The following is a 21,300-nucleotide window of genomic DNA, read 5'->3' as shown; positions in this document are numbered from 1 at the left end:
GCTTCCGCGCTTCGCGCGGGAGGGGAAAAACTGAATTCAGACCAGGAATACGAGTCGAGAACGGTAAAACAAATCGTCTTCTTTCTCTAATAATTAATGAAAGGTCAAAGCTTCCGCGCTTCGCGCGTAATGGGGGGGGGGGGGGGGCAGCGAGCTGCCCGAATATGAGTTTAAAAAAAAAAAAAATCTTTTCTCGTTTATTTTGGTGATGAATAACACTTTCACAATATTATGGTCAAATTGTTGCTCGCTCACTAGCCGAATTGTGAAACCAGAATATTACTTTTTCGGGCAAGAGGCTATAGCCCCCCCCCCCCCCCCCCCCCCCCGATGAAAATGTCAAAAATTGTACCGGTATGGTGCTTCTAATATGACCTTGAAAAAACGGTCTGCGCAATTTGGGAATTTCCGGCCCCCCCCCCCCCCCCCCCCCCCCCCCCCCCCCCCCCCCCCCCTATTGGAAAATCCTGGATCCGCGCCTGTTCGGCATAGCCTATTTCCATCACAACTATCCCTCACTGCATCCCTTCGCAACGATCCGTCAAAAAGAATGATTGAGTGGATTAAACCGTTAAAAATGAAAGGTGCCTGGCTGCAATTAAATGCCAAGCCAAATATGCTAAAGATCTGGAATAGCGATCCCTCCGATACAATGCGGGATACAATGATTTCAAGTGCCAACTCGTTAATTTGCCGACTCCTCGATCGCGAGTGCTTCCCTCCAGCGCATCCATGCATCCACGCATACATAATGTATCCAGTCTAGTCGCCACGCGCGCCACCATCCATACATCTTCAGTAGACATACGCAGCAGACTATAAGAAAAAAGACAGAACGAAGCGGGAACATTTAGGGTGAACGGCCCTCTACTGGCCGTGTCAGAGAGAGAGAGAGCTCAGACACCAGCATCAAACCAGTTTACTCCATCGCTCCAGTATTGCAAATCTGTGATTGCAACCGCACTGATGAAACGTCGTTTGGACACCGGACACCCGCAATTAAACGATCCTCATCTAATGTTGTCAATGTCGGAATTTCTTTTGAGTATGCAAAATGTGGAAAAGATGAGTTTACCGCCTTCGACTGTCGTCAGCGATATATAGCCATCCGGGATAGCCATAGCATTAATTAAGTGAACATTCCTTGAATCCTTGCTGAAACCTAGAATTGCATTGCATTGCATTTATTAGTACCAGACGCAACCCTGGGTAAGTAGGCCATGTATTAATTCTTTTCTTCCGGTTTTTACTTCGTTTTGTTTGTTTTCCTATGCTTTCCGGGTTTTCGCCTCCTTCCATATCTGAATTATTTACTGTATACTCTATGTTGAAATAATTGTTACACATATCATGTATATATACATTGTGTTTTATATTGTGCTGTTGAGAAGGAAATAAATGTTAATAAAATACAAAAATACAAAGTAGTAAAACAGTACTCAATGCGAAAGACATTTTTTGGCATAATTATGACAAATAACATTTCATATTTCTAACTCTCGTAGCCTAACCTTATTAAATATCGGCTTCTTAGACACAGACTGTTCAACTTTCTCTTTTGTCAATTCTATCGAAGTTTCAATGTGTTACGCGTTTTGTATATCTGATTCATTCCATCAAGAATACACAATTATTTCTGGATTGATTTGTAGAAAATTCACAAAATCAATGATTATCTTTTATGACTCGTTTATTGATTACTTTCAGTAGCCTAGCGAAACGAGCGATTCCGGAATCTCGTATCTTATGGACTCTGCTCCCATAATTTTGCATCATACAATTAACCATTTTCTTTATTATTGTTCAGCCATGCATGCATACGATTGCCTGTGGATGAAGCTTCTGTGAATAAATGCTTAAAAAAAAAACTAGATAAACAATCAAACATACACAAAGAAGTGGATATAAAGTACCGTATTCTATCATTCGTTTATTTATGTATTTATCTATGTATTTATTTATATATCTATTTATCTATAGTTTAAAAAAAAGTAAAACTATACGATTGTTAAATTTACACTCAAGTATATAGTATATTTTGGCTATTGATATTATCATCACACGGGAACTGTACCTATATTGCACAGCCTATCAATTAACATGCATGATAAATCAATTCTCTGAAAATTATGATGCCGATTGTTTACCCTTATGTTATTTTATTGCCATTTTTACTGTGTATGCAGAGGTAGATAACAGCGTTGAAGTGTGTTATGGTTATCACGGTAATATTGGTGTAAATCACGGAGTCATACATTTTTTTGAGCTGTTTATTTTATAAGTCATTGTCTTGCGAGCTATAGCCCTAATCATTTCCAAGTACTGATGATATATTGCCTGGAAATGTTCCTGGTTCATTATGCTTGTACATACAAGCTTCCGATTCGATTCGTTCATTTTTAAAGGCACATTGTCCTACTTGTAGCTACTTGCTCCCTCTATATAGAAAACTTCCCAAATCGGTGCCTGTTGGTCCCCCATGATCCTCTTTTTCTTATGTTAAATGAGAGCTGAGTTAATGAGATAGCCACCTGTCACAGTGACCTCGATGGCTCACTGGGTGGTCTAATCCCTTCTTGCTGAAGTAGTAAAGCCTCCCTTTAAGATGATTATGCAAACAAACCATTCATTCATTACGAGGGTACCAAATACGTTATGTATTATGTTTATACAAGTCATGTTCTTACTTATTCTTTATTGCTTTTATGAATATATGTTAATAATAATAATAATCCGGTTTTTTATATAGCGCTCAATACACCGATCCAACGATGTGCCTTAGCGCTTTACAGATATATTATTACCCCGGTCATCGGATTCAGGCTTACCCGCACACAATGGCCCGAATTCACAAAGCAAGGTTTGAGCTCAGACCAAGGTTTGAGCTCAAACCTCCTTTTGTTTCGCCAAACCTCCTTTTGTTCTTTACAAACCAGGTTTGTAAAAAACGCGTAAAACGCGTCATATGACGTACGAAAACCAAGGTTTGACGACAAACCTCCTTTGTGAATTCGGGCCTATGTGTGCACATTTTCCACTCCCTGACTTTGTTATTATTATTATTATATATATATCTTTAAACTATTGTTCCTCATTCTGTTTAACAGGGCCTCATGGAAGACCACCACAATTTGTGATAATGAGTCACCCTGTCTAAATATCAGAAATAAATAAATAACTTTGTTTTCTTCAATTCTTTTAACACCCTTGTGCTACCGTAGGATTAGATCATTAGATACAAAAACATTTAAAAACATGAATGTTATCCATGTTATATACCCAGTTCCTTTAAATGTAAAGACCAGTTATGGTCATGCGATGCATTGTGAAAGAAACGTTGTGGAATCGATCAGAAAAGGTCGATCATCTAACATCTAGCATCTGCAAGGTTCTGGAATCTTCAAAATGATAAGAAATTTAACCCATTCTTCGTAAAGTTACAAGCACTATACACAGAAAGATGTATATGGGACTACCCTATATCTCTCACAGACCATGAGAGAAACAAATTTACCAAATATATGAATTAGTAGGCGGTTTCCCGGCAAATTTTTTTGTCATCATGTATTAGTCAAAACATATTCTTTCACATGATTGGTAATGAGAGCTTCCATTTCATTTTTTGAAATTGGGGCGTTTCCAATACTGGTCTTTACCTTTAACTTCAGGTTCACCCCCATTGACTTGCAAAAGAAAGGAGAAATAAAAGGAGGGAGATAGGGAGAAAGAGAGAGAGAGAGAGAGAGAGAGAGAGATAGAGATATGTCAGACAGGGAGAGACAAAGAAAGACAAAGAGAGATTGAAAGCCAGAAGCGACTGAGTAAGCCTAACACTCTATCTTAGAATAGAATAGCCTTCCAGCAACAGTAGTGCCTGCATGCTGACAGTCCAGAGAACCTATACAGAGACTCCTCCTGAGGCATATAATGCACTTATCCTATTAAACCTCATTTATCTTCCTCACACCTCTTGCTATCTTCAGTTCATCTTCGTGATATGCTGCATAGCCCTTTGAGGATCACTAGAATAATGATATGATAATAATTTCATAAAGAAAAGGGAAGGGAGAACAAGAAGAAAAACAAGAAGAAGGAGAAGAAGAAGAAGAAAGCGAGAGAGAAAGAGAGAGAGAGAGAAAGAGGGAGAGAGAAAGAGATCACAAGAGAGACGAAAATGGGGGAAGAAAGAATAGAAGAAGATGACACGATCCCTGTATTACTTTCACCTTTCCCTCGATAGCTCCGCTACTTTGCATTCCATTCCTCCATCCAGCGCCCCGGCCGCCCCTGCCCTCTCATTGACCAAATTCACGCTATACGCCATTCAATACTCCAAAAACAGAGGAAGGAAAAGGGCACTCACATATCCGTTCACAAGATATACAAAGCTCGTATCAACTCTAAACATCACAGCCTCATGTCATTGGCATGACATGCAAAAAGTTCGAACTACGGCATTATATCTGCTTTTGTAACTCGTCCAGCCTTAAATGGTATTTTCGAGTGTCCAGATTCTCAGTGCTCTTGTAGTGTTTTCACTGTCCGTCTCCATCGTGTGCTAAATTGGCAATTAATTTCTGTGAAGTGTTCATTTATTCTGTTTGTTCCAACTCGACAGCCAACTAAAGACTGATTGCGGCTATAGACGGTACATCGGACTTCGACACAACCCGAAGGAGAACTTCACACATTTCCCAAGGCGTGCACACTCTCAACAGTGCTCCAAATTTTCCTTGAAAGCCCAATTAATTTCGATAGTTTCAGCTATAATACCGTTATATTCTGCGAAATCATGGCTAGGTGAGTATTCAAAAAACACATTACTTATTTAATTCTCTGCAAGTGTTTTAACCGAGTGCGGTGTTCAGTGCTGCAAATGGCTGCATTTTGCTGTGAAGTAGTATCAGCGAGGCGTCGAGGAAAAGATTTTATAAGAGAGGGTTCAATTAAATTAAAGTTCCTATAGTTTAGCCGTTTGCCACAAAATATGGGGTTTATAGGGCCCTTTGAACCCCATTTTCTGCTGGCTGTGAAGATAAATATTTGCCTGTTTTTATGAATTTGTTTTTGTTCAATTTCACAATAAAGAGTTGTAGACATACTACAATCGATTCGTTTAATTCACATGGGAATTGACTCCGTGAATGTAACAAAAAAGAGTATGACAACCACTAACATCGGAAATTCAGACTACAGACGGAAACAGACCAATATGCATTGATTTAAAAATGATTAGTACGTCTGTAATCAAAAGTTTGTGTTTAGAAATTAAAATTTCCCCGACTGTATATAAATTTCAAATGAAAAGAGTTACAAAATGTTTCAAATGAACACAGTCACAAAATGAATAATATCTTTAAAAAAATGATATAATCATCTCTCGGTTTTATTTAAAGAGCGATTTTCATTCTGTTTGGGTTTGTTTGAGGTTTGCACAATTTCTGTAATATTTGTTTTGGCCATACTTCAGTTGTGACTGCGAACCAAATTCACATATCTCATAAAATATAAGAAATTGATTAAAAAAATAGGTTTCTGATGAAGCAATATTATCGCCTCTATCAAACTTATTTTGAAGCAGCTAATTATCAAGTGTGATTTATGATTGCATTCAAAGCATCAACATCCAGTGAATAACACTTGTGTCCATAATTATATAGGTAAATGCAAGCTATCATACTACATACGTTACTTAGCACTTAACAGATTTTAGTATATCTTACCATTGTATTAATTCAATGGCTTTCTTCTTCCCTGGCAGCCAACTGATGCACTCAGAGGACCTCCAGGAAGACTGTGCATTTATAATTGACATTCTCTTAATATTTGTTTACTCATATTTACATTCTTATATTTTGTTGTGAATTGCCGAATAAATAATAAATAAATAAATAAATAAATAAATGGCTGTTATCTATTAAAGGTCCCATAAAACTAAGTAGGAAGCGAAATGGCAATTTTGATGTCAATATCATTTGGTTATCGGAACCCCGTCTTATAAAGAATTGCGATTGATCCTAATCAATCGCAAGTTCTCTAATCATTTTTTTTTTAAATCTTGTTCAGCACGTGAAAAAACAGACATGGCAATAATGATTAAATAACTTGGTACTGGCATAAATCCTACACAATCGATTACAATTTGTTTTTGGTTTACGAATGTACATAGGATACGTTTTCTTTCAAATGAATTCTGGAGCATAACGAATGCGGTCAGAATTCGTGCAATAATTTAAAAACAAAACATACAGCTTGTACGATCCAATGTAATTCAAGGCGTTCAGTGTCGAAATATGTATATAAAAGCTGGGAGCTAAATCTGGTATCAACTTTCAGAACAATGCATAAAGCCCGATTTTGTAATACTTGTAACTGTTTGATTAAAATTATACCAGCATTATACCATACGATGAAACAGTAATCAAAATGAGGTTGAAAGAGTACTTTTTACAATATGACAACAGTTTTCTTGTTCACAAAAGGCCTAATTCTTTTCAAACAATGTAAATTACAAATTATATTTTCCTTCTCAGATGCAGTATGGGCGTCCAAACTTAAAGAAGGTGTTACCATGAAACCTCTGGATATTTACATTCATCAACCCGTTTTAAATACTTTACATCGATAAAAACATGAGCTCTTTGAAAATATGATAACTTTTTCTTTGACCCAAATAGCATAAATTCACATTTCTTTGTATTTAACAACAATTCATTACACTTCAGCCACTTTGAAATCAATGATATAAATGGCTCTCTAATGTCACCTTTTAGGAACATGCGGAAATGAATCCCAAAACTTTGACGCCTAGAATTATCTTATTTCAACGTATACATGATGTACAGGAAATGACCTGACTGGGACAGATCTATTTTTAATTGACTTTACACCATAATAAAAACAATTCGAACTTGTACCATTGCCTTTTGACGCCACTTTATAATGCATTATCATAACCGGTTAACCTAATAAAACCACAAATGTCATTATTGACGTTGTGATCATTTTTTCTCCACATCTGTACATGCTTAAATGTTCGCCCCCGCGGAACACGGCGACATGTGTCTATTGTTACGTCATATGATTTTTGGAATTTTCCACTGCAATCTGACAACCACGAATGTTTCCCCAAATGTAGCGTACTCACTTTATTAAGGGTAGTCGAACTCTACTCTTTCATTAGTCATCATAATTTTGATACCAGGGATGCCATCGCTCAGTTTTGGAGTTGAATTCACTCTAAAAATTTAAATGACTACTTTTCTGATAGTGGATTCCACTATGTAGAATGTAGAATTCCACTCCAAACCCAAATGAGTCCTGAAAGAGTGGATTTTCACTACCGTCTATGTAGAGTAAATTGTAGGCAGGTATGGGGAAATCTTAAATAAAACTGACATTTATTTTACAACATTCCCTCATAGTGGAGCCAGATGTAGTCTCAGCGGAACATCCGTCGATATCTGAGTCATTTCGGTCTAAGTATCTTGCTGCTTTGTAAAGAATTACGATAATACATGTATAACCATGTATTATTAAACAAACAATGGTTTATAGGTCGGGAGCAGTCTTAAGTGTGTACTTAGGTATATAGGGACACAATACAATTTCGATCTCAAGTACCTCAAGTTTCCTCTTTCTCCGGGCCCTCAAACTGTTCACGTGATTGAAGATGAATTAATGTTCATGTTATTTTAAACTTTAAGCCTACTTAACCGTCGAGAGTTTATGGCGTAATCATCTATGTCGCTCAAATTGCATAATCATGATAGCGATTATGTTCTGATGATAGCTTTAAAATATGAATTTACATCAAACACTCGAAACGTGTATTTTCATATTTGAAGACAAATCTATTTTACACATTAATTATAAGACGTAAAGCATTGTGTAATTAATTACGTGTGTATAAACTGATTACTTAATTTATACACTTTCACTGGTATCAGTATTCAAACTGGCACACTTTCCATTCTTTCTAAACTGACATGTATATGTTATACAATTCTTATAGCACTACAATAGCGATAAAATACATTGTACCTTAAACATAACATTATTATAACCATTAATCCTGCACTTAACTATTAAGTACTTACAAGGCAATTCAATCGGGGATTTCGAAAGTAATAAATGATTATGAAGTACTTGAGATGTATCACTTTCAAACTGTCTATTTATTTATTTATTGAATGGTTTATTACACGAACCGAAAATAGCAGCCCGAGAGCTGAATGACATTCAGTTTACAATAGCAGCACGTGAGATATAATAGCAATATTAAAATAATTACTACATAAAGCTTACGAGAATACATACAAAGATAATATTAATAAGATATAATATTATCAACAAACTAAGTATAATCATCACTATTTCAAAAGTAAACACATGGAGCTTGAATCAGTGGGAACAAAGTTACAATTTCAACATTTTTATGAGAGAATTATTTTTAAAGAAAATCAGCAGACAAACGCCCAAATATAAACTGTGATCCATATACGGTATATAGATTTGTCGTTATTGAAATGCTATATCCTAAAATATTATTATTGGAGGAGAATAGTATTCAAAGTGTTACAATGTTAAACAAAATTTTTGAAAAATAAACATTATCTAAAAGAAACAATTACACTTCGCCTAAAGGCAATCAATTTTTATGATATCCTGTTTCTCTACATTTCAGGAAAAAGGGAAAAAAAACATTTTACAAAATATTTTTTTAACCCTCACTTTTCGCTTTACTGTTATACTGAATTAATTTAGTGTTTTATTGAGTTTCAACAAAAAGTAGCCTAATAGTTATTTCATATTTCAAAATACAATAGCTGCAGGCTATGGTTAACAAAAACACTTTTGTTTTTGGAAGTGATCTAAAATGTTAAACATTGGTTTTGCCAAGCATGCATGAAGTATCCTAATTTGTTTTTCAAATTCAAAGACTATTGTGTAAGAAACACTTAGTAGAGATATCTGAGGTAATCTTGTGGATTCTAAATTGTTGTATGTTTTACTATTACCATACAAGCATTTTCTACAAAATGCATTGGTTCATATACGACGTAGGTACCATGCATCCACCTGGTATCAAATGGGAGGCCAGTACCGCCGTGTGTCCGCTCTAAACTCTGTACAATTTCGTTTTAAATCAATATATACATAACTTCATTATCGTGACCACAATACCGTCGCGATGAATACAATTTTAGGCGTTACTCTTTCAAGTGTTTATTGATTATATATTATATATGTTTTTTTTTTCTTTCTTCAAATCTTTGTTTACACAGGCCTTGACCTCGCTTGACCTCGCTTGACGTGTTGTCTGCATTTTTGTTGTGATCACGTGACAACCAGAATACCATTGTCTGTGTGTGAGTGAGGATAATCATTTCACTTTAACCCTTACACAACATTATGCACTGTCATTATGTACTTACTAACATGTATTGCGGCTTTGTGAGTTGATTTATGGCTAACCCTATTATTTTAGATAGTTATATTAATGACGATTTTTTTTTTAAATTCATCGTCTACATGCATGTTTATGTTTCTCTTAAACTTAATATCATTTGATACTGAATTTGAATTGTAGTTTGCATTTATATAAACACTTTTTCTTGAAGCCTAATTAACTTGTCGAGGGTTTGCCTCACCTATACATTCTGAATTTCGAAACACACAAAATACATTTCCTGGAGATCCGTTCCTTAATCATCAGCATAATAATGTAATTTAGACTTCTACCAACTTGAAAAGTAAGTAGATAAGCTTTCATCCACTCAGACATGTGGACTTTCTCAATACAAGGGAATCTTCACACAAGTCATATTCCTGCTGTGTGCTGCCTCGAGATCACTGGAGTGAAGATAGAGACAATAGGGACTTTTAGATTTGCGTGGACTGATACGTGTGACTTCCATTCAAGGCAGTGCATTAAAAGGACGTCCATTGTCTTCGTGCGAATCTAAACCTGACAGTGAATAACTTACTCTACTCAGTGAAGGATTAATCTATTCTTTTAACTTTCTTGACCCAAAGTGTTTTTTTTTTTTGTTCAAGTCAATATCTATAATAGGGGCATCGTCCCGTCCATTGTTATGTCCAGACTGCCGGATGGGATTATACAATTTAAGATAAATCCTTCCACTGAATAGGGACTCTGGTTATTCACTATCACCTATCGTTGCTCCAGTGATCTCGAGGCAGCAGACAGCAAGAAACTATGTAAAGAATCACTTGGCTTTTCTATATTATAAGTTGATGGAATCTTGCCTACTATTTTTCAAGGTTAGTAGAAGGATTAATTACCATTTGAAGTTTTATGCAGCATACATATAGAGTTCTTTATTTTAATTTTTTGTATCATGATCATCAACTTCATCTTCATCATCAATTGTTATCATTATTATATACTACAGAGATAAAGAACGAGCTGCGTACACTATAACAACAGACGTCGCTGCAGGAGACCCCAAAGGCATATCAACCAGTGGGAGAACCCCAGCTACCACCAAGATGTTACAGCCGGAGATGTCAGACATGCCCATGAGTGCCATGAGCCGGGAAATGACCACCAGACGATCTCGTCGGCAGAATACGAACAGGGAGAACGAGTCCGAGGAGATCACCAAGCTCAAAGAGAGACACACCATCCTGGGCGCGGTGAAGAAAGTTGTCCGGGCCGTCATCCCGCACCTAGTGCTCTTGGGTGTACTTTTCGTGTACCTGGGCTTCGGGGCGTGGGTCTTCTCCACGCTGGAAAACAGCTGCTCCCTCGAATGCTACAGGGAGCTTGATGAAGCCAAGGTGAAGATGAGGGGGATCGCCATCAATAGAACAACTTGCACCCCTTCAGGGTCCACGCCCCTTCCTCCTCAAGATGCGATTGGTCGGACGAGTTCCTCTAGCACGAAGGGTGCTGGCAAAGGGACGCCTTACGAAAGCAGTGAAGCTTGTGATGATGACGCTATGGTGGAAGAGATGGATGAACAGTTTGATGTCGTGATGAAGAAGATGGTACGTTCTGGAATGACGATTGGAAGGATGGATTCTCTGCTAGTAGGTCGAACCTGGAATCTCAGCAGCGCTATGCTATTCAGTATGACGACCATTACCACCATCGGTAAGTTATGTGTAGTATACAGCATTTTGTACATCATCATTTTCTTTTGCATATGACGTTTGAAATATTCTTCCGAGTCATACGATGACAAAAAACAGACGTCAAGGGAAGGAGACGGATAGGAAGTGTTTGTGTGTGTGTGTGTGTGTTTGAGAGAGAGAGAGAGAGAGGGGGGGGGGGGTAGAGAGAGAGAGAGAGAGAGAGGGGGGGGGGTAGAGAGAGAGAGAGAGAGAGACAGAGACAGACAGACAGAGGGAAAGAGCGAGGTAGAGAGACAGATATAGATAGGAGAGAGAGAGAGAGGGACGATATAAATTTAACAGTTCAATTTATAAATATTGAGCTTAGTGCTTATATCCACTTAACTTTCCTTTTTAGAACATTATGGTAAATTGGTAATCAAAACCAATCAATTTGTGAAACTTGTTTCCTCTGTAAATCCAAAGGCTCATATTATGTTGCAAATAATATAATATACGACTGGCCGATTAACATTTAAGCGTAATCATTTCAGTCTTGGTTTCGAACTCGAAGTAGAAATGGTAAACTGATTTATGTAGCAATAAAATGACAACCTCTTAATTTAATTTTAATTACCATAAATTCTTGAAGAAATGACATTAATCATTAATTCATTAATTTCATTTATTTTTTGGATACACGATTACACTAGTCAATTGTAGTTTCATTATTGTGTGTGGAGTTAGGTCGTTGACACGTTGGTTTGCACAAGATGTAGTCAACGAACTAGGTTAATCCATATTAACTTAGTTCGCTCTAACAAAACAGATTTTCAGCCGAGAACGAATAAACCGCATCCGTTAAAATCAAGTACTGTTTACTATATAAAGAAGACCACGAAGGGGTGATTTCCTTTATCCGTTTATTATCGGGGAATTTGCGCCTTTTCCCACAATAATGATGCGAACTTTAGATTTGAGTACACTTTCACATTATGCACTTAAAGGTAAAGACCAGTATTGGAAACGCCCCAATTTCAAAAAATGAAATGGAAGCTCTCATTACCAATCATGTGAAAGAATATGTTTTGACTAATACATGATGATAAAAAATTTGCCGGGAAACCGCCTACTAATTCATATATTTGGTAAATTTGTTTCTCTCATGGTCTGTGAGAGATATAGGGTAGTCCCATATACATCTTTCTGTGTATAGTGCTTGTAACTTTACGAAGAATGGGCCAAATTTCTTATCATTTTGATGATTCCAGAACCTCGCAGATGCTAGATGCTAGATGATCAACCTTTTCTGATCGATTCCACAACGTTTCTTTCACAATGCAATCGCATGACCATAACTGGTCTTTACCTTTAAAAATATAATGTAAAGCATCACAATGACTATGATATTCATGACCAATGCCATTGTGATTATCATATTTTTAGAGGTGTCGTGGTGCAGTGGTTCGTTCACTTGACTCTCAATCAAATGGTTGAGGGTTCGAATCCTAACCCGCCACTAACGTCTTCTGGCAAGGCATTAATCTACATGTGCCACTCTTCACCCAGTCATTAAATGGGTAACCGGTCATTGCAGTTATCTCAGCAATTTTAAATAGCGCCTGGCTGGAATGCTCCTCAGGGAGTGGGAAATGTGCATTCATTGTGCGCGGGCAAGCCTGAATCATATGACCGGGGTTATATTACATGTATATCTGCAAAGCAGGGCTCCCACTTATAGCCGAGTTGGAACCCTCGAGTTGTGGCGAGCTGGCGCGATCTTATGGCAAGCCGTTTTATTATTAATTGATATCAATGAATAAATTCTTGTTATCAAGAAATAATTTTATGTTGTAAAGCAAAGGTAATTCTTGATATCAAGAATTCGATTTCGTGATATCAGGAATTCGATTTCGTGATATCAAGAATTTAATTCTTGATATCAAGAAATATGTTTTAATGATCAAACTGCTTGCCATAAGATCGCGCCAGCTCGCCACAACTCGAGGCTCCAACTCGGCTAAGTGGGAGCCCTGCTTAAAGCACTTAGAGATATAGTCGATGCATTAAGAATGTTCGTTATCTTCTTCTTTGTATTATTTCGATGATGATGTCGTTTATAATGTTGATGATGAATATAATAATAAACATTTATTTGTCAACTATTATTATGATAATCATTATTATTATTTTCATCATCATCATCATCATCATCATCATCATCATCACCACCACCATTGTATTAGTGTTATTGGGCGATGTTTGTATACGTCAGTTAGTTGAAGACACTTCCGGGTTCTTCTTGAACTCTCAACTGAAAGCAAACAACTTGACATGAACATCCTAGCAACGATTAACTTCTTTGTGACGCCTGTCAACTTTGACAGAATTTCTTGTTATTCACCTTACGATATTGTCCGAGGATCATTCATAAAATCTTATTAATTTTAGGCCTACTTCCTGCGTGAGACGAGTGAATAAAACGAATAAAACTGAAGCTGAAACTGGAAACTAAATGTATTGATAAAACATATAGGTCGATGTGAATCTGCACAAAAGGAGACATATTGATTTTAGACGAAGGACAACAGAGAAAGCTTCCTAAAAAATTGTGATGTGGACGTCGGCCATTATTATATTCGGCACACCATTGATAGGTATAATTATAATTTCAAAATTACTTACCACTATATTCCAGCAACCATCATCTCATATTCGGGCTGAGAAATGGTGTATTAATCTAATTTTTGATATATTTGGTAAGTATTATGATAATGACAAAATGACAGAATATTTACTTTAAAGGTGTCCATATTTGCGATTGCTCTCAAGATTTAGAAGGTCAATAGTCGGGCAAAAGCCTCCGCCAATTCTGCTCAAACTTCACATATAGGTTTCTCTGATCTTTCTGCTTGTCTTCAACGCAACTTGCCATAGAAAGCTTTAATTCCCCCTTATTATCTATGACCCTGTCTATACTGTATTGTAGCTCTGTATTAATGTAAACTGAAAAGTTATATGCCCATTTCTCTTCATGGTTATTTACGTCGGTCGCAGACGTAAATAATCATATCTAATAGAGAGTTGACATTAATCGTAACTTACTTGCGATTGATATCAATCACAACTATATACGTTGGAGATATGAGACAGCAAACTTGGGATTGATTGGAGGACTTGCGATTGATTTGAATCAATCGCAACTCTTTGTATGATGGGGCCCTGATTGAAACACGTCTATAAACATTTTTTTATAAACACACACCTTCGTCTACAATGAGACAATACTTATAAGTATATTCGGTTCTTGTATAGCGCATATCACATTATATTAAAAAATATGCGCTTCCAAAGAGCTTTGGAAATTATTACCCTAGCTCTATAGCTCCGGCAGCCGTTATCAGCGCACAATGCATTTAAAGGAATCATCCTACCAGTGTATCAGTCTTACTAACAAAAGAAAGCTCTTCCATCATTAATAGCATGCGAGAGAAACGTCGCTTCAAGATAAGAACTACACAATAAACAGAACTCCGTGATTTTCTAATGAGTATATATCCAATCTGTTTCCATGGAAGCTAACCACAAACAGACGTAATTGCTCATTAAGACAGAAGGTGACATACGGATGTATTCCCACAGTGTTTTTTTTCACTGGTTATATGTATAGGGTCCTTATTATGTCAGACACCTAATTCGAAACTAATGATATCTCAACACTATGGGCCATGATTGATGCAGTTAAATGCTCTTTCCTCCTCAGTATATCGTGATGGTGGTTAATAGGGAAAGGGGACAGGATATTATGACCAAATGCATCGGACAGTAATTTGTTGTCAAAAATGACCTAGGCCTATATTTTCTTTTCTGTCATTACATTTCTTTAATAAATGCGGCACGTTGAGTTGTCATATCAAAGGTTTGCGTGAATAAAGACCGATAAAGTAAATGGTTGCAACTACCAGGATTGATTTTGTTTTTATATCTACCACGAACAAAAGAACCGAGTCAGGTATATTATGCACTGCTGAGTCTAAACCAAAATAAAAATGCTGTGACCCATTTTAAATCAGATATAATTTAGTATTTTGATAGCTATAAGCAAAAGCACAATACATTAGCCGGCTAATTGTGGGTTTTATAAGCAATACGAAAATGCCTACAAATAAGCCAACATCGGCATTGGCTGCTATACGACGTAAAAGGCGTTATTTCGTTTTTTCAACGGTTTTTTCAAATTTTTTCAAATCTCTAATATTTGTGGTGGTACACAAGTATTAGAAATCGTTATATTTCAGCCGTCTCTGAACCGATTTTGATCAAAAAAAGATGATTTTGTCATATAAATATTATGTTCTTTCAAATTTGACACTCAGTTTTTCATTATCTCACAAAAAATTATTTTGTGTAGCGCCCTCTGCAATAGAACTCAACTATCCCTTTAATTATCAAATTGTACGATCTTTGTCCTAGATTCAGTCATGTCTTGATTTATTATTATTGTTTTCTTATACTTTGGAAACGAATATGCTGGCAGGGCAACCTTGAACCGATTGATTTTGGACTCGGCCTATATTACAGCCGATTGCTATCAATTCTGCGCTTCCAAATCAAAAAATTACCCCAAGCTCTGCGCGTATTGCCACGATTACATGAGACCGTGTATATCGTCAATTAGCAACGAAATCCAATATCGTCTGTTTAGTTCCAGAAGGGCGTTTACTCGTATGGTTCAATAGAGGTTTAATGTCTTTCTTTCCCCACCAATCCAAACGATTAGTATTCTAGTGAACACGGTAAAGTGACTATCATGAGGAGAGGGAGATGAAGTAAGTTAAGTGTGAGCAATCGAGGAGCTGCGATTCCGTCCGTGACAAAACGAGAGAGAAGTGTGGTTTAATTAAATATCAATTGAAATCATCTACTGTATATTAGAATGGACATCCTGAAATGTTCCGCTGTACACATAATTATGAGCGTGGTCTTCACTATTAGATGCAGTGCACGTATAATATGACCGCGATTTTCACCAAAGCGTATACAGCATTGCGCTTTGATGCAAATACATGCACACACAGAAAAATGGCAATAAAATAATCATCATAAATGTTCATAAATGTCACAGTTTTGCCCACAGTGATTTGTAACTAATACATCCAGCAACAATATAAAAATAAAAAAAATAAAAAAAGAGGGGGGGGGGGGGGTTCGAAGACATTTATTTATTGCGCACATTTGTTTTGTATAACAAGCCATTGACAAATAATCTCGCATTGCTGCCATAAACCCTTATACAGAACAATAAATGTCTGGGAAAACCCCGAAGGAAAGGGAGGTTATATTGAACAGTTGCTATGATTATACCTATTATGACATTCATTAATCACAAACACAATTGGATTCGCCATTTACGATCTGATCGACTGACCAATTCCGTCATCATCTTAACTTATTCCTAATTAATTATCACTGTTGATGACATTTAAGTTATTTTTATACTAACTTCTACATTTGGAGGTGTCACAAGGGTTGAGTGTTAGAATCCTAGCCCGACACTATCGTCCTTTGGCAAGATATAGAAGGGGGAAATAGAAGAAGAAAAAAGGGGGAAAAATACGAAAAAATATATAAAAAGACACTCTTTATTGGTCAAACTGTTCATGCAAACCGTAAAAGGAAATACCACTCTACCAACATCAATTATGATCAAGTTTTGAACTTTCACCCTTGGATGGGCACATCCAATTATACGTTAGAAGAACTGATTAAGAAAATGTCAAAATTATAATTATAAAATAGAGCAAATATCCTTTCAAAATGTTGATGAACATGTGCGTCTGTAACACAGACTTGTTTAACAATGAAATCAATATTAATGAGAAACAATGGGGAGGATTGTGCCCTGGATCTCAACTGTAGTAACAGCACTGTATGATACCGCTTTGACAAGCATGGCCAAGATGCCTCTCCTTTCGTGTTTCTCGTGATTTCTTCATTTATTTCTTCATTGTTTTAATTTGACTAGACAAGATGGAAATGCTCATCAACATTTGAATGGCCAGATGCCCCATTTTTGCAATTTACTTTCAGAGGAGAGAGAGAGAAATGAAGTAAGTTAAGTGTGAGCAATCGAGGAGCTGCGATTTCGTCCGTGACAAAAAGAGAGAAAAATGTGGTTTAATTAAATATCAATATTAGAATGGACATCCTGAAATGTTCCGCTGTACACATAATGAGCGTGGTCTTCACCACTGGAAGCAGTTCAGGTATATGACCGCGATGTTCACCAAAGCGTATACAGCATTGCGCTTTGATGCAAATACAAATTCATGCACACACTGAAAAATGGCCATAAAATAACGATTATAAATGTTCATGAATGTCACAGTTTTGCCCACAGTGATTTGTGACTAATAAATCCAGCAAAATTATTTAAAAAAGAGGGGGGGGGGGGGGGGGGGGTTCAAAGACATTTATAGCACAAATTACCGATAACAATCAAGCTATTACAAATGATAATAATCTTGCGTTGACGGCTTAAACCCTTATACAAAACAATTAATGTCTGGGGAAAACCCCGATGGAAAAAGTTGTGTATATTTAAACAATTGCCATGATTATAGGAAATTCATTCAACACACACACACAAAAAATTGGATTCGCCATTTATGATCTGATGAACTGGTCATTTTCGTCAAAGTCTTACGTTATTCCTTATTAATTAACACTATTGCTGGGATTCCTCTCACTCCAAGGGCTGAGGGTTCGAATCATAGCCCGACACTATCGTCCTTTGGCAAGATAATAGAAGGGGAAAAGGAGAAAAAAAGGAAAGAAAAAAAAAAGAGAAAAAATAAATAAAAGACACTCTGTATTGGTCAAACTGTTCATGTTAACCGTAAATAAAATATAATGAAACATAATATAAGATTAAAAGGAAATACCACTCTACCAACATCAATTATGATCAAGTTTGGAACGTTCACTCTGATTGGGCACATCCATTTAAACGTTAGAAGGACTGATTAAGAAAATGTCAAAATTGTAATTATAAAATAGAGCAAATATCCATTCAAATGCTGATGAACATCTGTAACACAGACTTGTTCACTCAATGAAATCAATACATCAGAAACAATGAGGAGGATTGTGCCCTGGATCTCAACTGTAGTAACAGCACTGCATAGTACCGTTGGTACAAGACGCCTCTCCTTTTGTGTTTCTCGTGATTTTTTTTCTCGGCCATTATTTTAATTTGACTAGACAAGATGGAAATGCTCAGCAACATTTGAATGGCCAGATGCTCCATGTTTACAATTTTCTGTCAGAGAATCATTTATTGTAAAATGGCTATGAATGATTTGATTTCAATTGCATATAAGAGTATTAATTCATGTTAATATATGGAAACAAATTTATATAAAATATTTATTGATTGTCGACTTCTTTTTGCTGAGTGTATTAAACGCTCTCTCTCTATATATGTATACAAAATATATAAAATATTATTATTATTACATAACAATAGAAACAAGACCACGTTATCTTATTAGAGTCATGACAAATAAGGATTAAAGCATTATTGAAGTGGATATTTAGAGTACATACATGATTATTTTTATTTTTAAAGCTAAAACGGTGAACTACCATTTAAAAGTAACCGACGAGTGACACAATTTGCAAAATGGTATATTCCACACTTTGAAATACTGGATTAAACTTTTAAAGTGTGTATTCAGCAACGGAAAGAAATATATACAATATTTGGAAAAAATATAGACATGCCTCAAAACCATCTGCAATATGTTTCCTTGATGCTTTCAATAGAGCGGTTTTTCATGAAAACCAACACCATAAATATTTGATGGGTCTGTCAGTTTCCAGGCCACTCAGTCACTATGGCAGTATACTTTATTCATACATTTTTAATATTTCATCTCATAACGTGCCACAGATGAGGTTTCTAATTTTTTCCTGTGATCTAGCGAAGATGACATTAAAGCTTGATGCAGTGCATGCATCACTTTATGTGCATATTAAAATGTAGTGCTGGAATATGCATTACATGGTAACATAGCAATAATGTTAATTTCATTACGAATGATCGTGTAGCAGAAGTAACGTTAAATGTAAAGACTAGTTCTGATAATGCGATTGCATTGTGAAAGAAACGTTGTGAAATCGATCAGAAAAGGTTGATCATCTAGCATATAAGTATTGGTGTGTACTGCAAGGTTCTGGAATCATCAAAATGATAAGAAATTTTGCCCAGTCTTGGTAAAGTTACAAGCACTGTACACAGAAAGATGTATATGGGACTACGCGATAAATCATTATATCTATCCGTACTGGATAGATATAATCATTTACCAAATATATCAATTAGTAGGCGGTTTCTCGGCAAAATTTGTATCATTACGTATTAGTCAAAACATATTCTTTCACATGATTGGTAATAAGAGCTTCCATTTCATTTTTTGAGAGGGGGGCATTTCCAAAACTGGTCTATACCTTTAATGAGAGATTGCGCAGGTAAAGGGTGTCTGAGAAGAAATATATTCATCTTGCAGTGCAGATAAACATATAGACACACACAGAGAAGATGATTAGGACGTAGATAACTACAGCATAGAGCAGTGAACTTGACCAAAAAAAATGCAAATTATGGGGAAAGATATATCAACGTAGTAGGTTCTTTACCAAAAGCAAGACGAAGAAGGAGGGAGTATAACATGTAGAATATATGTCAAATAACACCTAGACATTTAGTTTTTATTCGTATAACAGGTTTTTCATGTACAAACATGAATGACGTTGCGTTATCTATTCTATGACAACTTACAGTCTCTAACAATAAATATTTATTATATTCTGAAGTATACGTAATGCTATAATACGTGTCAGTCTGTCTTTGATAACCAAGGTTCTGTAAAATATTGTAGAAAAAGTAGACATGAAGAAAAAAGATTGGTAATGTGTACTATCAATATTCATAGTATTCGGCCATGTCACGTTGCCAACGCAGTGAAATGTATGGTTTATGGTGATGATATAAATATACAAGTACATTAGATTGCGGGCCGGGGAAAACCGCTTAATGCACTTCACTTTGCCAATTATTGCAGGGTTTCATTCTAAAGAAATGCTTCATTCCCTAACAAAAGATCTCCATCGTTACCTGTATACACAAATGCCTGCATTGATTGAACTTTGAACAGAGTGTTTATTTACTTTCTTGTTTTAAAGGAAAGATTAAATTCCATTTCATATTTGATTTTAAACATCTGCTTCCCTGTTTATACAGTTTTGACACCACAGGACTTACTTTTGGGGTCACTTTCATCCCAGGCATGGTATACGTGCATCTTTGGTAGAATCCGTAAAAAAGAAGGGAGATGGCAATCTATTAACTGCCCCTCTCCCCCGTAGTTAAAAGCAAATCGAGAGATAGAATTTGAATTTTGAACATTCACATCGTAATTTGATTTCTTCCTGCAAATGCAACTTGTAATTCATTCTCTTTTGTTGGGGAGTAGGGGGGGGGGGGGAGGGGGAGGGATGAGAGAGGGTAACAGATTAAAAAATAGTTTTTTTTAATCAATTTTAATAACCTGTTTCCGACTAAATTGTTAAAAAATAAGTTTACTGGATTTGTGTCGATTTAGATTAATTTGTTGATTATTAGATAAATTGGCATCTTTATTCAGTAACATTAATCCTGAAATACGTTGCGTCTAAAATTTAAGGGCAATCATTGGGCATGTCAGAATCGATGGCGTCGCTATTCTGCTCAATTCAAGGCAGACCTTTATACTATATGCTGAGACATACACAAATCCAAGCCCTTGTTTGTATGGATGCATAAGCCTGATACACATGTCACATGGGGCGTCCTCTGACTGACGCAGGGCTGCGTCGATGACTGGGGCTGTCTTTGACGCATTCAGAGAGGGACATCGTACACAAAAGTAGTGTGAATACAAAATGAAAAGTACAAATGAATATTGACTTCAATTATTAATGTATGGACGAATTTCACTCACATCCGGAAGTCTCTTCAATCGCCGACCTTAGATGTTATATCATGTGATAAATGAGAAGCATAATTGTACACACAAAATCAACCACGGCATACACGTATACACCATAATGACTCATGATCTAAATTTCACCCGTCACTTCCTGAATAATGTAGCTATGTGATTACTTATTCTGCCA

The 21,300-nt window shown here is 36.3% G+C and overlaps 1 protein-coding gene across 1 annotated transcript in view; it reads left to right on the top strand.

The window, feature by feature from the left end:
- The first annotated feature begins 847 nt into the window (after nucleotides 1–847).
- The window catches only part of LOC579580 (TWiK family of potassium channels protein 7), a 42,719-nt gene continuing 22,266 nt past the window's right edge, over nucleotides 848–21,300 (top strand). Inside the window, exons 1-4 of the mRNA XM_030985910.1 lie at nucleotides 848–1,209; nucleotides 4,619–4,800; nucleotides 9,288–9,371; nucleotides 10,419–11,122. Of these exons, the coding sequence (XP_030841770.1) occupies nucleotides 10,516–11,122 (607 nt within the window). The 5' untranslated portion in view covers nucleotides 848–1,209; nucleotides 4,619–4,800; nucleotides 9,288–9,371; nucleotides 10,419–10,515. The remainder of the gene's footprint in view (nucleotides 1,210–4,618; nucleotides 4,801–9,287; nucleotides 9,372–10,418; nucleotides 11,123–21,300) is intronic.

Source organism: Strongylocentrotus purpuratus, unplaced genomic scaffold (assembly GCF_000002235.5).
Source record: "Strongylocentrotus purpuratus isolate Spur 01 unplaced genomic scaffold, Spur_5.0 spur5_scaffold_15, whole genome shotgun sequence".
Lineage (NCBI taxonomy): Eukaryota > Metazoa > Echinodermata > Echinoidea > Camarodonta > Strongylocentrotidae > Strongylocentrotus > Strongylocentrotus purpuratus.
The sequence above is the reverse complement of the archived record's forward strand: the minus strand, read 5'-3'. Positions and strand labels throughout refer to the sequence as shown.